Here is an 18,734-nt window from a genome sequence, read left to right as displayed (position 1 = left end):
CATCCTCATCTTATTTTGACACTTTGCAAGCTTATCTTTCCCGGGACCTTATTCAAAAGTAACAAATTTGAAATGCATACATTCTTGATGTTGAGCCTTTTGGCTCTATCTTCATTTTTCCACTTTCTTTAGCGGGTGCAGAACTCGCCTGAGAGGCAAACTATAGATTTGGAGCTTATCTGTCAAATGGGATGAAAGTCAGTTGGGCTTACACATATCTAACAATACATTAAAAAAAAAACAGGGCAGATAATACGTCGGCAATCCAGAGAATTCAGGTCTTATCCGAGAAAACAGTTACATTTCTCCGGAGAGGGAAAGCAAAGCAGCCAGGGAGTTGAAATTATTTGACGTAGAAGCAACTATTCCAATCTAATCGGATGAACCGCACGAGTAGCAAAAAACAATCCGAAAGCATTAGTTGATTTCAAACAGGATCAGCGCGCTCTAAAACGAATTTGCGGAGGACATTTTTGGAAAAAGACAGAGCAGTCAATTGCTTCCCATGTAAATATTGTTAGCATAAACCCAAGCTAGCCAAACTGTGTGCTTCACACCCTCGGGTGCTAATGCTACGTACTGAGCTGTCAGATTAAGGCTCATTTACTCCCAGCGGGGTCTTCAATTAGCCACGATTAATACGCCCGTCGGTGCTTCGGTTTTAAGGGAAACGGGATCCGTCAAGATTAAGAGAAGACGGTCGTGAAATCTATCCGGTCGACACCAACAAATTAAAACCGAGGCTGAGAATTAAACACCATTGACGTTTTATCGAAATGCAAACCTACGCAAGGTTTAACAATCTGTCAAGCAATATTGTTCGCCGAGGTCGTCGAGATTTTACAATAGGAGCTGAAATCAAAGGCAGCCATGCAGCTGCTGAATCAAAAACGGGGGGAAAAAACATGGAGGCGAAGGAAAGGGAGAATATTTCCTAGCAAAACGATCTCCTGGCCACCAGTGGAGATGATCTATGTCCCCTGATGGGCACTACAGATTGCTTTTTTTTCCCATTGCCCTTTAATCGGAGATATAGATAGAAAGACATCATTTTATGGATTAATACCGAGACCCCATTGGTGCAGAGAATCAGAAAGGGTAGAGCAAAACATTTTTTTTTGCAGAACACAAAGATGTCAAATGGAAATTCATCTTTCATTTTGTCATGTGATGATATCAGACAAGGGGCGTGAAAATGCTGCGCTAACCAACAAATGAGATCTCGAGTTACGTGTATATGAGGTCACAGTGACCTCGTCTGTTCTTTGATAAAACAATCGATGAGCGTGTAGGGAGATGAAAAATTTCAACCGGCCGCCGTCAACAGAAACACTTTGCCGGATTTCAGTGCGCTTCAACATTTTAGAGCCACGTCAGTCCAATTACTACTCTGTCGGCGACGCAGGAAGATAAACGATAAACTAGCAACAACTTCAGGAAAATCAACAAACTGGTTCTGAATCGAGTCCAGACAAAAATTGACTCCGTATCTCTTTGACGGCTTTAATGTCCTTGATGTCTTACTATAAGAGAGTCAAAACGCAAATGTTAACCGTCGTCATTTACTTGGCACTAAAAATGGATCTGGAAAGCGATCATCGGCATGGCATCGAATAACGACTTCGGTACGTTTGGTCTTGCCTGGTAAAGCTGTTGATTATTTATTAACGTTATCACGCTCGCTCTGTCTGTCTTCCATCCAGACAAACTCCTAATTCGCAAAGGAAGCACTCTTGGCCGCTCCTACAAGGTTGAAGATTTTCTCGGCGAGGGTAGCTTCGGAATCGTCGCCAAATGCCGTTGCGCAAAGACCGGCAAGATATCGGCCATCAAAGTTAGCAAGAATCATCCGAAAGTCCTGCACCAGGCCAGGGAGGAAATCGCCGTTCTGAAACAACTCCAGGGTCTGGATCCAGACCGATGTCACATTGTCCGCTGGATTGACTTCTTCTTTGACAAATATCTCATCTGCTTAAATTTTGAACTTCTTGACCAGAGCCTGAATGAATTCCAGCAGGAGCAAAACCTGCCCACTCTTTCCATCGGTCAAATTGCTCAGATCTTGTACCAGATGGCCACGGCGCTGCGACATCTGAGTGACGTTCGAATCGTGCATACGGATATCAAAACCGATAACATCATGGTGGTGGACCGCCGTCGGCGGCCGCTCAACTTTAAGCTGATCGACTTTGGTTTGGCCAAAAACGTGCGGGATCTGAAACCCGGAGACTATGTCCAGACTTCGTGGTACAGAGCTCCGGAGGTAGTCCTGGGTGCTCCCCTCAGCGAGGCCATCGACATGTGGTCCCTCGGGATTGTGGCGGTCAAGCTGGCGACGGGCTACCATCTCTACCCGGGGGACTCGGACTACGACAGCTTGGCTTACATGATTCAAACCCAAGGCCAGTTGTCCAAGTCCATGCTGGACCGCGGACTACGAACTGGAGTTTACTTCAAGAGACAGATCATGGCTCCTCAAGGCTGGAAACTGAAGACTCCAAAGGAGATGGGGTACGACTCCGCCGTCCGAGTCAGACCTTTAAATCTCAAGTCTCTCGAGGAGATCGAGGTGGTTCAGAAAACGGGATACAAACGGTGTCTCTTTATAGATCTGGTCACCAAGATGCTTCAGTTGGACCCCGATCTCCGGATTAAACCGGTGGACTTTTTGCGGCACTCTTTTTTCAAACCCAGCCGCCCAGGGGACCATACAGCGAGACGGACTATCAACGGAAGGACCAGATCGCAGCGTGACCACCACGCGGACATAAAAGCCAGGTCTAAAGACAGGTGCTTGAAAGGACTCTTCAAAAAGATTCAAGGAGCTTTTACGGTAAATTAAAGAAAACAATCGAATACCGTCTAAGAAGCTCGTTTCAGACCACTTCACAGGAACGGCTAAGGTTCTTCTTCTTCTAACACCATCTGTCATCTCAAGGTGACACCACGCCAGAGTTCTAGTAGAGTTCTTTTCTCACCCTCACTGTAGCACCCCTTTCCCGTGTTGCTAGTGGTCCTCTCAAGAGCATAAAAATACTTAAGGCCTCGTTTTATTTGGCCCTATCTTCATGTCGTCTAATTTCCAAGCTTAGCATTCTAACTAAAGTGGCCATTTTGAAAGCCAAAGCGCAAAAGAACTAACGAAAATATTCGAATCAGACTCTGGCTGAAAACTTGTATCAATTTGACAGAAACGCTCGTTGCGTAACTTGCCTCTATATCACCTCCAAAGTGCAAAAACGGTTGCCTTTCACACATCACGTAACTGAATGTGTCTGGTGTGTTAAAAAAAAAGAAAAATCCAAGATTTTTTTGTAATTTTTCTCTCATCATTTAAGAATCTCAATTTTGATTTAGCCGCTACAACAAATAAACCGATGCACAATTAGCTTCAATGTACCGCAAATCATCCAATAGGGTGAAAATTGTTTCCTCTGATATTTCATGTAATTATTCCAAACCACACAGCGAATCCACACGAGCAAATTATTCCGGGAAACCAACGAGGAGAGAAAAATAAAAAAAAGCGCTCAGCGTCAGTCCCCTCGTGAGTGACAACATGGTTAAGCGCTTCCTTAATAGATCATGCAAATCGGGCCGAGCGTTTTAGCGGGAGGGATCATCACCGTGATGCCTTCTCAGGTTTCCTGCTAACTCGTCTTTAATTGATGAGCGTAGTTATCGGGCCAAATTTCCAAATGAGCTTCGGTGATGGCCCCAGCTGCATAAATGAAAAGGCCCCGAGTCGCCTAATTGCGCCAATTAGCATGAGCGCGGTGGCACGGGCGCTAATCGGGGTTAGGATTCCGCGCTTGAGAGCGTAAACGAGCTGTTTTTTAAACAGGTCTGCAAAATTGTGACATCAGAACCAGAGGTGAACCATTTTGCAAATAATCTAATTGCAGTTTGGAGATTCTCTTTATTTCATCGAGCAATATCGGATTTAGTGTACACGAAAATTGGTAGGTCGAGCCCAACTTGTTACACAAAGCCACGAAAATCCCCAAAGACTTGTTGATACGGGCCTTCGGACTGATAATCATTCTGATAACGCTGTTAGATTAAGCAGCTGTCACCAGGCTGATGATAAAATATGTGCCAGAACCATAAATAACCACAATCACTGATAGCTACGCTGATAGCGCTGTCATCGCCGTCAACCTCGAAGATTAGCGCAACTAGCAATTTTTTTTCTTTTCTTTCCCTCTTCCGATAATCTTTTTCTACCGAGCTGCTCATTCGTATGCCAACCGCAGTATGCGCCGATTTATTGTTTTGATTTTTTGCGTGTCTGCTACAAAGACACCACAAACGGCAAACCAAATTCGTGTAGGTCAAGATTCTTGAGATTACGACTCCACGCTCTCCTTGCCGAGGCGCCGACACATTTAGCGTTTTATTAACGCGGTCCAACAGCAAATCGTTCATTGGAACTCAAGCGGGCCTTTGGTAATTGATTCAATGCCTCTGCCGAATGAAGACGTCACAAAGTGCGATCGAGACACTAAAAAGGCCAGCCAGGTGAATCCAGGTGGAACCGGAGGAACAAAGTGGGAAATGAAGTCGGCGTCTTTAAAGCCTCGGATTGACGGATTCATTAAGCGCTCCAACCTCACATTGAAGGTTCAATTAATGAGGTAGCGTTGATGAGGATAGCAACGTTGGGGGTCATTCAGGTCAATCTTTAAACTATCTCAAGTGCGATGTTAGCATAGCTCGCTACTTTAAACGCTAGCAGGTGAAATTCGCGACCAGGCCGACAAGTGGTGGGGGTAGAGCGAACCACGCACCTCCGCAACAACAGCGGCGACGTGATGAGACTAAAAGATGGAGGAAGGAAAACAAGGCAGATGGCGCTGAAAATGTAAATGATGAGGAAAGAATAAATAAGCGTATGGATTGCCAACAGAAATGCTAATATAATTAACCTAGACGATGAAAGCGTCCCTTGAATATGCCACTAATGACATTCTTAGCAAAAAATATATATATTTTTTGTCTCTATGTGAAAGCAGACACGTGGCAGACACACAAATGGAACGCTGACAGCTTAAGTGCAGCGTAACAATTAAAAGTATGCCCCATGACAGAATTGCTGGGGGAGGAAGGAATACGTGACGTGAGCCAGCCCGGTGACAGCTCACGGTAGACGGACGTTGATTGTTTTGCATATTAATAAAGATTAAGAGGATATTAAACAGAGAAGCCAAAAGACATACAAACTACTAAATAGGCAGTTTTGGGGTTAGCATTTTAAGGTGTGTAGCATTTCAGCTAACGGGCTTTCTCAAGAAGAGACGATTCTGATGCTGATGCTCGCATGCTGCTTTCTGCACTCTTTTATTTGCACGTATGTTTAAAGCGGTTTTGTAGCCGTAAAAGACTTTTATTGTCTTTGCAAAGAAAAAATAATAATAAATACGTCGACAGCTGTCAGCCCATCCAACATCACAACAGCTTTCATGTCAAATTCCCTTTCGCAAATAACACGGGGGGGGGGGGGATTTAATAGCCTGTCAAAGCCGACACACCGTTTCCAAAGTCCATTTATTTACATTCAAGTCTTCCGAGTTAGTTGATTGTTTTGCTTTGTGTAGCATGCAGCCTAGGTCAGATTAAAAAAAAAAAAAAAGTGATAAGCAAAGTTTGGTCATTGATAACTGGAGGAATATGCTAAACCATAGAAATAATAATCAGAAAGTTTCATTTGTTCCCTTTGTTACAGCTAAGGTGTTGCTGAGAAAGACCTTCAGCGATCCTCACAGTCCCTTTTAGGATTTATTCTTTTTTTGGGGCGGGATGGAGGGGGGGGGCAGCTGCTGGCGTTTCCAAGGCAACTGCGTGATTTAGAAAGGATATTTGAACGTCAAGAGGAAGAAAAAAGAAAAAAAAGAAAAGAGCCGCAGGGCTACGTTGTAGCTCGCGAGTTTACTTTAAATGTGGGTCAGTCGTAAGCTTCTATTAAGTCCTTCCCCCGGTGAGCCATATTCATTTGCATTTTTGCTCCACGCGCGTCCATTAGGAGCACGTCGTTGGCTCGCTAGACTCCAAATGTGAATTGCAAGTATGAAGAATATGCGAAGTGTTAAATGGAGAGTAAATGAAGTTCGCTTTCAGTAGTGCCCGGCTAAACGAGGCCTTTTAATGCGCCACGCCGACAGGCCGTTTTCTCGAATAAATGCTTGAAAATAAGATCAGCCCAGTGAGTCGGCGAGAATAAACGATTTTTTTGCCCTACCTTAACGCATAACTTTTGCCTTTGCTAGCCTTATGCTAACACGTAAACGTGTTTGACCTGTTTAGCGGGCACCTGCGGATGATAAAGTTCAGCTGTTCACACTTGACCAAACAACCCACGTGCAGCAGAGCAACCAAATCAAACCTGACAAGTGTGAACATGGCCTTGCATGTCAAGTCGAGGCATATTCGGCCATGTTTGGAAAATGATTGCGGCGGCTCGGTAGTATCTCATCATACCGTATGACTAAAAAGCATTTTCTCATTGTGCCGGGAAAGAACATAATGGATCCGTGAGTGGTTCAACCCAAACTGTTGTGGGTCACAAGCAGTCCTCCTGACTCATTCAACTGTGGTTTTAGCACATCTTTCCAGCTAGTAATGATGCTTTTTCATTAGTGATCTACTGCAAAGTGAAGTGATACCTCAGCCAAAATGGAATAATAGAGGAAAGTATCAAATTGAAGCCCCCCCCCCCCCCCAAAAAAAAAAAAAAAAGTGTTCTAACCATTATAGGAGCTCTCATCAGGTAGGCTGAAGACTTCTATGTATTTATGAATTTATTTTTATACTACGTCTTCACAAAGCAAAAACAGTTTGACTCAACAGCGCCCCTGCTGGTTGTAGCCATCATTGGCCAAATGCACAGTAGCAGAATGCAAGCCACCCGCTTGCAATTTGGTGGCAGTTTCAGCCACAACTAAATTTACTTAAAGGCAAGGGTGCCCCCCCCCCTCGTGTGTACGAGCGTATGTCAAGACGCAGACGGAGCCACAAAGGTCAACCTTAAGCCTACTCGGGCGGCCGCATCCCACACGCCCTCCAGCTCTGTCTAAATAAAGTCCAAAAAGGCCGCTGTGCTTTTTCATCAACGTGTTAAAGTTAATCTAAAGGGGTTCGCCGCAAATAGAGCTTCATGTGGTTTGGTGTTATGAGGATCATGTTTCTCCAAAAAAGATGCTTGGCAAAAGCCGCGAGCAAAAAAGCCAAACAAATAGAGGATGAATATAATCAGCTACAGCATCCAGCAAGCCATTCATTTGCTACAGCAATCGACCTCATTCGTTCTTACGGGGAGAGTTGGAAGTCATCCTGACAGAAAGATGAAAAAATAAAAAATAACCACTCAGCATTTCTGTTTTTGGTGCTTGTCTGATTTAAGTGCTTGCTCAGCCTGCAGATATGATTGAAACTTAAAATGTTGGGCATCATTTAAATCTCCAGCAATCCAGTTTTTTTTTTTCAACGGTTTATCATGCGACAGGGCAGGGAGACGCCACAAGGGGGCGCAAATCTAAAAGGCAACTTTCCAGCAGCTTTGTAGTTTGTTCAAAAACATTGATAAACATGACATAAACAAGGGCTACAAAAACAGGGGGGTAAAACTCGGAGTTCAATAAGTCACAACTTGCATTTAAATCGTTTTTCAAATATGCTTCATATTTGTTACAGTGAAATCTTGCAAATCCACCTCTAACATTTTTTTCCACACACCTACTGTGAGACAATACTGTAGTTCAAAAATTCATATTTATCAAATAATCAAATAAAAGCATTGTACTCACCTATGGCGTTACTCCTCAGCTCGATAGTCGTGTTGAATATAGTCAGAGTTGTGTCTTTAAAGCAAAAGTCAAGACAAAAATATTGATGAGAATTAATATTATTATTGGAATAGTGCTACAGAAAATGCATGGATGGATAGAATATGAATAAAGTCGAATAATATTCACCCTTTGACTCCATCTCGGGAGGGCTGCCATTGTGTCTGCACTGCCACCTACTGGCGAATGATATTGACGTGACAGTTCCAATAGGCGCATCTTGAGTATGTCACGTGAACAATGGAATCAACCCATGCTGGTACAACAATATTTCATCAGATTAATATGAATACATGGAATCAACCCGTGCTGGCGCATCAATATTTCATGATGATGTAAAAAAAAAAAAATGTTTTTGAGTACCTTTTATCAGTGCCTATCAAGTACCTCCCTCAGGGCGTAGGCGGTAGGATCCCCCGCCATGCTTCCACGATGCTGGTCATTTGCAGTTGCCGTCGTCATGGCAACAGGATGGCTGATATGTCATGGGGCCCGGCATGGCCCTAACCTCTTCCCTTGTCTGCACCATACTGAGTGTATCTTGGCTTTTATTCCACCCGGGCTCACAAGGTCGTGGTTTTTGTCACACACAAAAAAGGGAACATGTCAACATGATTCAATTTGGTCTCTAGCATCCACGATAAAGAATTCCCACTGATGACGTGACTGGTACTAATTGACCCCCCCAATTAAAATCCCCTCCTCATTTTTGCACCATTCAATCTTATTATTTTGTGTTTGCTGCCACCTAGTGTGTGAAAATAAACTACAAGCCCGGGTACATTTTCCACTTTTATTTCCCCCTCCCACCCCATTGCACAGTTACTCTTCTACGTCCTAAATTCTCGTGATTGGCAGCAGATCCGAAAGATCCATAAACATCCAAGTGAAAGTTGCATAAAACTGTACAAGAAAAAGTCGGCTACCATGAGAAAAATACTTCAACCCACTCACACAACTGTTGACTGCAGGACGTAAACGTGACGACGGTTGTCCTCTTCCACTCTCGCTTTCGTGTTTTTTGTTTTTTTTTTGTATTTGCTGATGGAGACTAATACTACGTACTGAAAGAAACAGGTTGTGTGTCAGACATTTCACTTCTTTTTCCTTGGAAGATTGACACAAAAGTTAATGAAACGTAGCTATGTGGCTACAACAGTCACTGGAAGAACAGGGGGAAAATAAATGGATCTTTTTCATCATATACAGCGAACCTCCACATATTCATAGGCATAATTGGAATTTGCAGATTGGCGTGTTACTTTGGCGCCCCCTCGTGGAATATTGTTGGTAGGGTTGACTAGGGGTTTTGTCTGCCTGTTAAAATCTATTGTATTGATGCTTTATATCAGTTTGATGGACAAAATTACTTTTGGGGGTATAGCAATTGTTAGCAATTATTATTTTTTATTTTTTTTCGGTATCATTTCCTCGTGAATTGCAGGGTTCGCTGTACATGTTGGTATGAAAAACACCCAGCAGGACACAAAACTGCAGAGCAAGACGTTTGCATTGTTCAACAATACGGAATAATGACGTAAGAGCACGATCCGAAAGTACAGACGGACAAAAGAGCAAAGAGACATGAAAACCATCAAGCTTATTTGGAGTTGGATTGAAGCTTTCATGAAATGAATGTGAAAATGAATCAGATACGATTCAGTCGTACCAAAAAGTCAATACCAAAAGGGCAGGGGGAAGAGAAATATTGCCTTTCATTCAGATTTTTAGTCAACTTCTCATTTTGTGAATTAAAGTGTGATTGTAAAGTTACAAAGAAGTTTTAGTGGGAAAATATATATATATTTTTTTCTCATATGATGATCCAAGTATGACTTTTGGAATGCAAATCTTTCTTCTCATTTATATTTCAACTTTAGCATAACTGTACAGCTTTTGTCCTCGTAATATTTCACGTGAAATGGCCACTTTCGGAAACTGGATTCTATTAATATTCCAACTTTTATCCCGACAGAATTTTAATTTAAAAAAAAATAAGACTTTATGGGAATCGTATTATACAACTCCCTCAAAATGTTGACTTCTTTTCGACTTCATAAGGCTTTCCCGACTTTACACTTTTTTTTATCCTCATAACATTCTGACTTTTCTCAAAGCGACAAATCTATTCTCACCACACTTTCTCTATTTATATTAATAAAATAATTAATTCAACTAAAATATAAGAAAATATAATCAACAGACATTATTAAAGTCAGCATTTCTACTTTTTGGGATATACTGCAAGTGGAAAAAAAAATTGGCTCGTATTAATGATCATCTAATCTTAACGCAAGTCTTTGGCATCAGAAACAATAAATGAGCTTTTGGCGCAATATTTGCATGACGCACTATAATACGTTCCAGATTGTCACACGTCATCGCTAAACCGTCTTGATAGTGAGATGGGAAGGGGCGGGTGAATATCAATTGTCCTGACACCAAACAAATTGACAAAAATAAAGGCTGTTTTGACAGAGGAGTCCACGGAATTCAAAAGAATGATCCTAGCAGCATTTGTACACTCGAGAGAAATGTGGCTAATCAATGGGGGGGGGGGGGGGGGGGGATGATTTCTGATCGATTAGATACTACATTATGCCTTGTTTATCCTTGCCCTCCTTGTAGATTCCAGCCCTTTTCATAAGGAGAACCCAAACGTGAGACGAAAGCCACGCACGCACGCACAAAAATAACAAAGTCCTTAACAAAAATATCACTTCACTTTCACAACCATAGAAAAATAAGAGCTTTTCCGGTAATATTGACAAGAGCTGTGAAACCAAACAATCTGTAATCAAGACAGAAGGAGTGATGAGAAAATAAAAAAAGGGGATGAATTCATACAGGGAAGGAGATAAGAGTCTGCGAGTGGGGGGGCAAGATGGCAGAAAAAAAAAAATCTCTCTGCATAGAGGAGGCGTCACTGCGGTGTCCCTTCCTGTGTCCCTCTCCGATTTTTTTGTTTCCGTAGCGGTCGTCCTGAAGTCAAGTACAGCGTTGCAACATTTAAATTTGTATGTATACATCATGACATATTTTGAGATGGTTTTTTTTTTTTCTTCTTCTTCTTTGTTTTGTACATTTGAACAGTATTCCCAAGTGTTCCCTATTTAGTCCAGTTGAAATACTGACATCAGTCAAAGGACGATTTGGCAAAAATGAGAATGAAATCATAAAGAAGAGACGGACGGACGGACGGACGGACGGACGGACGAGAGCGCACGGGCTCGCACACACACGCGCACACGCACACACATAATGTACTTGCTCCCTGTGTCTCCCCCCCCCTCCCTCAACAACCGAGTGAGGTCCGACGAGTATGGGACATTGTGCTAAGGGAAGAAAATCCCAAGTGTCAGAGAGAGCCGAGAAAGGCTTGGGGTGGATGGCTGAACGGAAAAGAGCAGCGGGTCGCATTCACGACCGAGGCGGCCATGGCCAATGCCCATCAGAACTGGTACCATTTTTTGTCTTTGCACTTCAGCATCATCTGGACAGAAAGAGAGACAGGTAAGAATAAAACCTAGCTAACACTGCCCTCTAGCGGTTACAGACGATATACCTCGTGGGCGTGCTTGGAAAAGGAGTCGGCGCTGCCCATCATGGCGGCCGTCCTCTCTTCCAGCTCGCCTAGCTTCTGCCCTCGCTCGTCCAGCGCTATCCGGGCGCGGGCCAGGTCGCCCACCACGCCGGACGCCGCCCCCTTCATCCCCTCGATGCCGCCGGGGCCCGGGATGTGCTGGGCCAGGCTCCGGGAAGCTCGTCCGGCGACTTCTTCGCCGACTGAGTTGCGAGAGGATTAGCATTAGCGCAAGGGTCCAAATTAAAAGGATATTAGCGCCGGTTGCGACGTACATAGCTCTTCTCTGTCTAGCGACTGCGCTCCGCCCCCAAAGAGACCTTTGAAGAAGCCCCTGTTGGGGGCCTCGGGCGTCTCGACCGGTGTAAATAATTCCCCAAGCATTTCCTGAAAATCCGATTGGTTGCAGTCAAAGCCTTGTCAGTGATTAAGCTCACGTTTTTGGTCACGGGCTACACTAACCTGTAGGTTCTCACAGGTGTCCTGGCTGTACGTGATCCTCTGGATTTCAGTGGGGGAGCAAAGGTACATGGCTTGACCCAAGTTTGTGAAGCAGAAGGTCCTGGCTATCCTCATGTCCGTTAGAGGCAGATAGTTTACATCCATGAGGGGTCTCAGTCCAGGCAGACTGGATGAAGGAACAAGGAGGAGGAATTGCTCAAAGTGCCTCTGGCGGAGCGGCGAGAGCTGGAATGCTCATGTTTGTCTCACCTGAGGGTCATGATATGGCCGTTAGCGCAGAAGCAGGCCAGACACACGCCTTGGCTCATCTGGACCACGTCTGCGCGTAAAACAAAGGAGGCCTCCGTGATACTGTGCTTGTAGATGCACGTCTGGCTGGGCAGCGACAGGACCTTGGCCTGCTTCTCTGAGCACATCACGGCGTAGTGGCTCTCGTTAAGATCCTGCGAGCTGGACGGCGAAAGCGACACGGGCCGACGCTTGCGGACCTTCTCCCGTTCTTCGCCGTCCGCCGAGACGTTGGGTTCGAACCAAGGCTCGTACGCGGGGGGTAAGACGGACCCGGTCGAGTCCAGGAAAGCCAACCGCAAGATGCTTCCCTTCAGTCGGATCAACACGCCTGACCGATAGCGGGGGGGGGGGGATTAAAAGTTGTCAAAATAAAGGCGGCGGCGGCGGCGGGGAAATCGCTCCCAAGAGACAAGTCACCTGTGGGCGTGAGGTAAACAGGCTGCAGTTGCCTCTGTTCTCCAGGAGGTGGCAGCGCGAGAGCCAGAGTCAGCACGGCGCCCAGCGAGGTGCCCAGGAACAGGCACGGCGACGGGGCGCCGTCGCCCTTGCGGGCGTAGCTCTCGCAGAAATGGAAGGACAGGACGGCTTCTTTGGCCTCCTTGTCGATGCTGGTGACGCTGGAGGAGCGCGAGCGGCTGAAGGAATTGTCCCGGTGGTCTAGTGGGTTGGAACCCCGTGGCGGGCATACGGACAAGAGGACAGTGAGAGGAAAAGAAAAAAAAAAATAGGGAGGTAAAGAACCTGCACTGCAACATAGACACAGCAGAAGATAAACACAGGCGGTAAAACCTAGTTCGGTTTTTCGCAGTGAAGGTGTAAGGACAACAATCTCCACATTTTTGGACAGTCGTAGAAATAGGATTTCAAAACCGCGCCCACCGCAACCAAACGTGGCCTCAATTTGGAGGCCGGACTACATTGCACGTCATACAAGTTTCTTTGTGAGACACAGAGTTAAGGCTTACCCAAGTCTGGCTTTAGCTCAGTAGGCAAGCTTAATTTCCGTGACATCTTTGCTGGAAAAAAGAGAACATCCCTCTTTACAAAACACACGTCCAAGCTCAAACACGATGCCATGCAAAGCTCCGGGAGTGCGGCCTCCGGGAGCGGAGGCATGCCGTGGACCAGAAGGGGACAAAACCAAACCAAAAAAATAAAAAATAATAATAATAAGAGGGACGACAGTCCTGGCCCACACGAATGAAGACGTCGCGAGCGTGACCCCGTCACGTCAAGGAGGTCATGCATGCACCCGAAATCGTGCGGAACAACACATGGAAACACACGGTGGGTAAGACCGTCTTGTTGCCCAGAGAAAAATCAAGTGATCTGATGATAATGTAATAAAAAGCAAGAAGAAGAGGCAGAGAAGGTCCCCAACTAAGCTGCGGTCATAGTCACTGTTCCCAAAGGAGTCGAAAACGCAAATGGGCTGTCATCAAAAATACACATTGCCGTGGCTCCACTAGGTGGTGCTATAGTATGACACGGACGAAAACAGGACGCTAAAACCGCGAGAGTGTCGAGGACGCGAGATGGAGGGGTACACACGTCACAAACGCAGGCCAACATATGTTTGGTGCTCGTGCTACATACAAGTAGCATGCAATGCTAACGTCTAGCTGCCACCTAGCTGGAAGATTAGCCTCTGCTTCTGTGCGATGAGGTCTCCTTTGTATTACAAAACAAGCTTTTTTTTGTTCTTGTGGATAAGACTTGAGTATTTGGATGGGAATATATATATTTTTTTATATTTATATCTATATATTTTTTTTTACAGAAAGAGACAACAAACACCAAGGGAACAGAGGCTATCCCAAACTTGAGTTAGCGCTCGTTCAAGCTAATCAACTCCCACTATGGTGACATGGAGGACAGAGACAAGAGGGGGGTCAGTAGGTGCGGTGCAGGGGGGGGCAAATGCGGACCACCGTTGTCCTGCCTACATACCCTCTTAGGAAAGTCTTTGGCCAATCTTACCTCCTCTACCACCTCCATTGTAGAACTGCTGGAGATTGCTGTTTGACATCAACACTTTGGGGAGTGTCAATGAGGGAGAAGTCAAGGAAGGTCAAAGTTAGATGGTGTTTTTTTTTTTTTAAAGTACACCACTTACCAAAAAAAAAAAAAATTACTCCCATAATATTGTTTATAATTACTTTAAAATGACCATTTGGTTTGTAGACTATTTTTCATTTTATTCTCATCATTCTTAAAATAATACAGCTGTATGTCCTGAAGTCATCATTATTATTCAAATAAAAGTTGTTATTCATCATTTAACTTTGTCATGCATTTAGTTCATTTAAGAAGTGAAAAGGACCTTGAAATGAAAAAAAATAACCAAAATCCTTGACAAAAGGATCCTGTTTTTCCCAAGTCCACAATCACGCATGTGTGACTTTAACGCTCCGAATAGCTTAATAGGTCTCTGCGGCAGAATGCGTTGTCACCACGCTCCGTTTATAATTATTTCATCATTTTGCATCACCTCGACTGGATCTTCGCGGTTCCAGTCCATGGCGCGCTTTTGCAGGCTAGCGAAAGCCATGAAAGCCATTTATTCCTGTCTATTGAGCTCTGCATAATAGGGCATGGGGAAAAAAAATAAATAAACGCAAATCAAATGGAATCGCTCTCAAAAAGCCCTGAAAGTCGAGCGTTACATTTGTGTGGTAGAATGACAATTTGGAGTTGGGTGGGGGTGGGTAGGTATAAAAGTTCCAGTTTTGAAAATACAAGCCTCCGTTTTTGGAAAACTTCCATTGCACGCTTGCATGAGTAATTAAAAAAAAAAAAAAAACTAAAGGACGTGGTACCTGAAGTGGGAGACTTGCAGCGGTCCTCTGACGTGGCCGAACCCTCGTTGATGTCACAGAGTCCTGAAAGGGAGAAAGCAAGCATAAAAATAAAGATTGTTACTGCAGCTTTTGCTTAGCCACAGTAGCTGTCAAAGCCTTCTTTGATTGGTATACTGCCCCCTGGTGGCCACACTCCAGAAAAGGTCGTGATTATTTTCATTTTCGATGTAGATGCGACAAGATGACTACTTTTGTCTAAATAAAGCTCCACAACTCAATTACACATTAAGTTGCAATATTGAGATGGAAAAAAAAATTGTCAAGTTATTTTTGAAAATCATTCAGTCCCGGTTTGTACTCGAGGAAGCGGTCGTATTTCCTTTCATGTGTCTTTATCCGTGTGTTGGTGATTCAGTGAGGCAGAAAGCCAAGCAGGCGGGCGCGCATTGGCGCAGGCAAGCACAGCTGGACGTCTGATTACTGCTCGCGCTCGCCAAGCTGCGACGGGTGCCAGCCCACCGCTCACCACTCGCTGATGCCAGATGCTCCGCACACACGCGTATGTGTGGGTGTGTGCGTGGGCTTTCCGGAAGGGTCGACATACGCACACATTAACACTTCAGCCATCAAACTTAAAGTGCACTCTGATGACCCACCACTGGGTGGCAGTGTGCCCATTCTGACCCTGCACGCTTGTTTCCTTTCTGCATCAAACAAGCTGTTTTGGTGTGTGATGGTGACTCATGACGTCATGAATCTCCATAACCACATCATTTCATAGGTCAAGGCGCATTTGCTGTTGTTTTTTTTCCTTGTAAAATGCAGCTGAATAATCCGCCATGAAAATGCATGGATTTGAATACCCAAATTGTGTTCCATCTTTCTCCAAAATCCACCCAAATATGTTTTTATAAATGCCACTTACCTCCAGAGGGCTGTCGAGACTTTCTGGGTGAGCGCGGTTGTCTCTGGTACGGGTCGTTGGACCCGTACAGCTCCAGCGTTCCCAGGTTCAACACCACCGTCTTCTGGATATAGTCCACGACCGCGACACCGTTAATGTTACCAAACACCACGCTGAGGAAGGAAGTGAAGAAGAAAGGGTCACACATTAACAAAGAGATTTAGAGGTACAGCTCAAGTGACTTTAAAAATTAACCACTGAACCACATGCTGCTTCACTGAGACGTCGCGATACGTTCACTTACAGGCCGTAGGAGGAATTGAGCGCCAGGCTGGTAATCTGCTGAGGAGGTTCCCCGCTCACCCACACCAACTGGACTACCAAGTCCACCTGGTAACCGGCAGACTGCTTTAGTGGTGTACTCCGCACCCTGTCAAAAAAAAAAGTCAGAATAACGTTTCAGTCGCGTGGAAGTGAGGTCGGAGGGGCCCGCGGGGTGGCTTACTTGAGGCATGGCGTGTTGCCGCCGTCGGAGTTGTTGCTGCTGGTGGAGGGATGCGAAGGCGGGCCGCTGGTCTGCGGGGAGGCGCCCGGGGTGGGGTGCGCCGACGTGTGCTCGCCCCCGCCCTCGGGGGACTCCACATCGTTCGCTTCGTACTGCATTCGCACCTCGAGTAGCTAAGATGGTAAGAGCATGAGAGAAATGTTAGCTAGCCGCTGAAAACTAAAGTGAGCCAGCGTGAGCTTAAACAGCACTCGGCTTTCAACGTCTCGGCAGTGAGTACGTCGCCGTCGAGGTCGATTATAATGATTATCTTAAATTGCCACCTGACAGATCCGTCTGTTGCCATGGCAACCATATTGTCATCCACAAGGTAGCTTCCAACATGCGTTTGCCATTTTGTTCCGTTTACATTGCACGTGTACCTGAACGACCTCCGTGGTGACCTCCAGTTTGCTGAAGCGGTAGACGATGATGTTGGCCGACACGCCGGCCACGCACAGCATGCGGCTCTCGGCGCACCACGACATCAGCTGGATGGCGAAAGGGTCTTCGTCGGATGCATCGGCGCCGCCCTTGTCCTCTTTGGAGCGGCTCCGGTCAAACACTTTGGCCGTTTTCAGCTTGTAGAGCACCTGGAGCATTACTGAAGCAAACACAATGTCACAAAATACAAATACTGTATATTTCAGACTTAAAAAAAAAAAAAAAGCGTCTAATTTTGTTCTTGACTGTTGACTTTAATGAAAAAATAAAACCAGAGCTCACTTGCAGAGGCATCCCAAAACTTCACTGTTCCATCGGCATGCCTGAAATAGTGAGAAAAGAAAAAAGGAAGACAGCAAAAAAAAATCAAATAAAATTCATCATATATGAATTCATAACATATTTTATATTGTTGTATCGATTTTTGCATGGCTTCCGAAGGAAAGACTGAAACGGAATACATTTTTATTTGCAAGCCTTATGTCAGCTCAAAAAGTGGATGGCATAGACAAGACAATTGCATTCCTTGTACTGCTTTTCTTCTTTTTCCACTCAGTGGTCTTTGTTTCCCTCGCCAATTTGTCTGAGTGCACCGGCGAATATCGGAACATTCTGACAGCGGCGGGACACGAGACGGAAGTGGACGAAAAGGAATATGAAGCGCGTGCTTGGAATACGAGGTTCTCTTACCCAGTGATGATGATCTCTGGGTAGCTTTGTGTGCCTTGACCCCAGTTCCCTCCACTGATGGGCCACTCCTGGAACACAGCGAGTATAAAAAAAAATAAAAAATAAATGACATGCCAAACACCGTCAGGCTGTGGAAGTCAAATTAGAAAAAAATCAACCGTGATTATATCGTTGCGTTCCGCCTCATTAATGGACAAAGAGATGCGTGCTCAGCATTTGATTGTGTTTGCCACTTAACGGCGTATTTGTTTGCCCTGGACAATAAAAGCTGTCTTTGTTTGCATCTGACTCATTCTATTTAGGAATGACAAAATACCAAAAAAAGGGAGATCTTTTCAAAACAGAAAAGTTGAGAAGACATTTTGGAAAAAGTACCTTTTTGCTGTAGCCTTGACGCTTCTGTCGCGAGCCAACCGAGTAAAGTGCTGGTATGAGGTCCGCCGGGCAGTCGGCAAAGTACTCGCAGCAGGTTACCGGGGACTCGTGGATGGTCAGGGGGTAGGGGTTCTCGAAGATGGGGTAACTGTTTGAGACCGGCGACAGCCCGTCAAGCCCCCGTCGCGTAAGCTCGGCGGGCTGATGGAGAATTACGCTGGGGCACGTACTCACCCGTTTTGTGCAAGGTCAATCACCACTAAGTCCTTCTCGAGAAGGACCACCACAGCGTAAGGTTCCTGAAAGTCTGTAAGGTCCAAAATTGAAAACAAAACAAAAAACACTTGAGCTATTTGAATACAAACGGTGCATCAACACATGTAGAGCAAATCTAATAATACTCGGCTGTGGCCGGTTGTCTCTTCTGGTATGTTTACGTCTTCATCACACTTGAGCGCATCACTCATCTCCGTATCGATGCGGTAGCCAGACACACAGATGCGCACAATGTAATAATCCTCAGCGATGTCTATTACCAGATGAGATCAGCTGGCTGCCAGTGACATAATGAAGTCGCCGCTGTTACATAATGCGCCGGCTAATCCGTCCCGCAGCTGCCCGCGTGCCAAAAAGCGAGGCTCTTACCCGGCGGATTACGCTAACGTTCGCATCCGCTTGTTTCAGCTCGTCAACACGTGGAAAATATGATAATTCTATTTGGACGCAGAGGCGATTGTGTGCAAAAAAAAAAAAAAAAAAAGAAGAAAAGTAGACGACGCGAGAAAGCAATTTCCATAGC

At 45.1% G+C, this 18,734-nt stretch overlaps 3 protein-coding genes across 10 annotated transcripts in view; 1 reads left to right on the top strand and 2 right to left on the bottom strand.

The window, feature by feature from the left end:
• The window catches only part of sash1a (SAM and SH3 domain containing 1a), a 78,746-nt gene extending 70,706 nt beyond the window's left edge, over nt 1–8,040 (bottom strand). The window contains exons 1-2 of the mRNA XM_085937388.1: nt 7,971–8,040; nt 7,803–7,856 (exon numbers count right to left, since the gene is read on the bottom strand). Of these exons, the coding sequence (XP_085793514.1) occupies nt 7,803–7,856; nt 7,971–7,983 (67 nt within the window). The 5' untranslated portion in view covers nt 7,984–8,040. The remainder of the gene's footprint in view (nt 1–7,802; nt 7,857–7,970) is intronic.
• On the top strand, nt 1,497–5,761 carry LOC147042356 (homeodomain-interacting protein kinase 2-like). 3 transcript variants are annotated; one of them, XR_015068913.1, is made up of 4 exons: nt 1,497–1,625; nt 1,704–2,511; nt 2,610–2,833; nt 5,726–5,761. XR_015068913.1 is itself a non-coding variant. In XM_085937889.1 (3 exons), the coding sequence occupies exons 1-3, from the start codon at nt 1,604–1,606 to the stop codon at nt 5,738–5,740; spliced, it is 1,167 nt and encodes a 388-aa protein (XP_085794015.1). In that variant the 5' UTR covers nt 1,497–1,603; the 3' UTR covers nt 5,741–5,761. The 3 variants fall into 3 exon arrangements, 2 of the variants coding, with proteins under 2 accessions (XP_085794015.1, XP_085794016.1); XM_085937889.1 differs by having other exon boundaries at nt 1,704–2,833; XM_085937890.1 differs by lacking the exon at nt 5,726–5,761 and having other exon boundaries at nt 1,704–3,372.
• Nucleotides 8,041–8,628: 588 nt separating the features above from the next.
• The window catches only part of stxbp5a (syntaxin binding protein 5a (tomosyn)), a 30,221-nt gene continuing 20,115 nt past the window's right edge, over nt 8,629–18,734 (bottom strand). The window contains exons 12-28 of one of the 6 annotated variants that reach the window (XM_085937433.1): nt 18,170–18,242; nt 17,936–18,083; nt 17,561–17,628; nt 17,153–17,193; nt 16,810–17,030; nt 16,388–16,560; nt 16,187–16,312; nt 15,904–16,055; nt 14,997–15,059; nt 14,158–14,211; nt 13,144–13,193; nt 12,595–12,877; nt 12,136–12,505; nt 11,887–12,052; nt 11,700–11,811; nt 11,407–11,627; nt 8,629–11,334 (exon numbers count right to left, since the gene is read on the bottom strand). In XM_085937433.1, the coding sequence (XP_085793559.1) occupies nt 11,293–11,334; nt 11,407–11,627; nt 11,700–11,811; nt 11,887–12,052; nt 12,136–12,505; nt 12,595–12,877; nt 13,144–13,193; nt 14,158–14,211; nt 14,997–15,059; nt 15,904–16,055; nt 16,187–16,312; nt 16,388–16,560; nt 16,810–17,030; nt 17,153–17,193; nt 17,561–17,628; nt 17,936–18,083; nt 18,170–18,242 (2,363 nt within the window). In that variant the 3' untranslated portion in view covers nt 8,629–11,292. Of the gene's footprint in view, nt 11,335–11,406; nt 11,628–11,699; nt 11,812–11,886; nt 12,053–12,135; nt 12,506–12,594; nt 12,878–13,143; nt 13,194–14,157; nt 14,212–14,996; nt 15,060–15,903; nt 16,056–16,186; nt 16,313–16,387; nt 16,561–16,809; nt 17,031–17,152; nt 17,194–17,560; nt 17,629–17,935; nt 18,084–18,169; nt 18,243–18,734 lie in introns of those variants that run through there. The other 5 variants (XM_085937437.1, XM_085937436.1, XM_085937439.1 and 2 more) reach the window with 5 other exon arrangements.

Source organism: Syngnathus leptorhynchus, chromosome 18, assembly GCF_054491065.1.
Source record: "Syngnathus leptorhynchus isolate UIUO chromosome 18, UIUO_Slep, whole genome shotgun sequence".
Taxonomy (NCBI): domain Eukaryota; kingdom Metazoa; phylum Chordata; class Actinopteri; order Syngnathiformes; family Syngnathidae; genus Syngnathus; species Syngnathus leptorhynchus.
The sequence above is the reverse complement of the archived record's forward strand: the minus strand, read 5'-3'. Positions and strand labels throughout refer to the sequence as shown.

Bases quoted from the DNA above. Each gene is read 5' to 3' on its own strand.
- LOC147042356 (XM_085937889.1), top strand. From the start codon at position 1,604: ATGGCATCGAATAACGACTTCG. The intron at 1,626-1,703 runs GTACGTTTGGTC...TCTTCCATCCAG, and splicing joins GGCATCGAATAACGACTTCG to ACAAACTCCTAATTCGCAAA.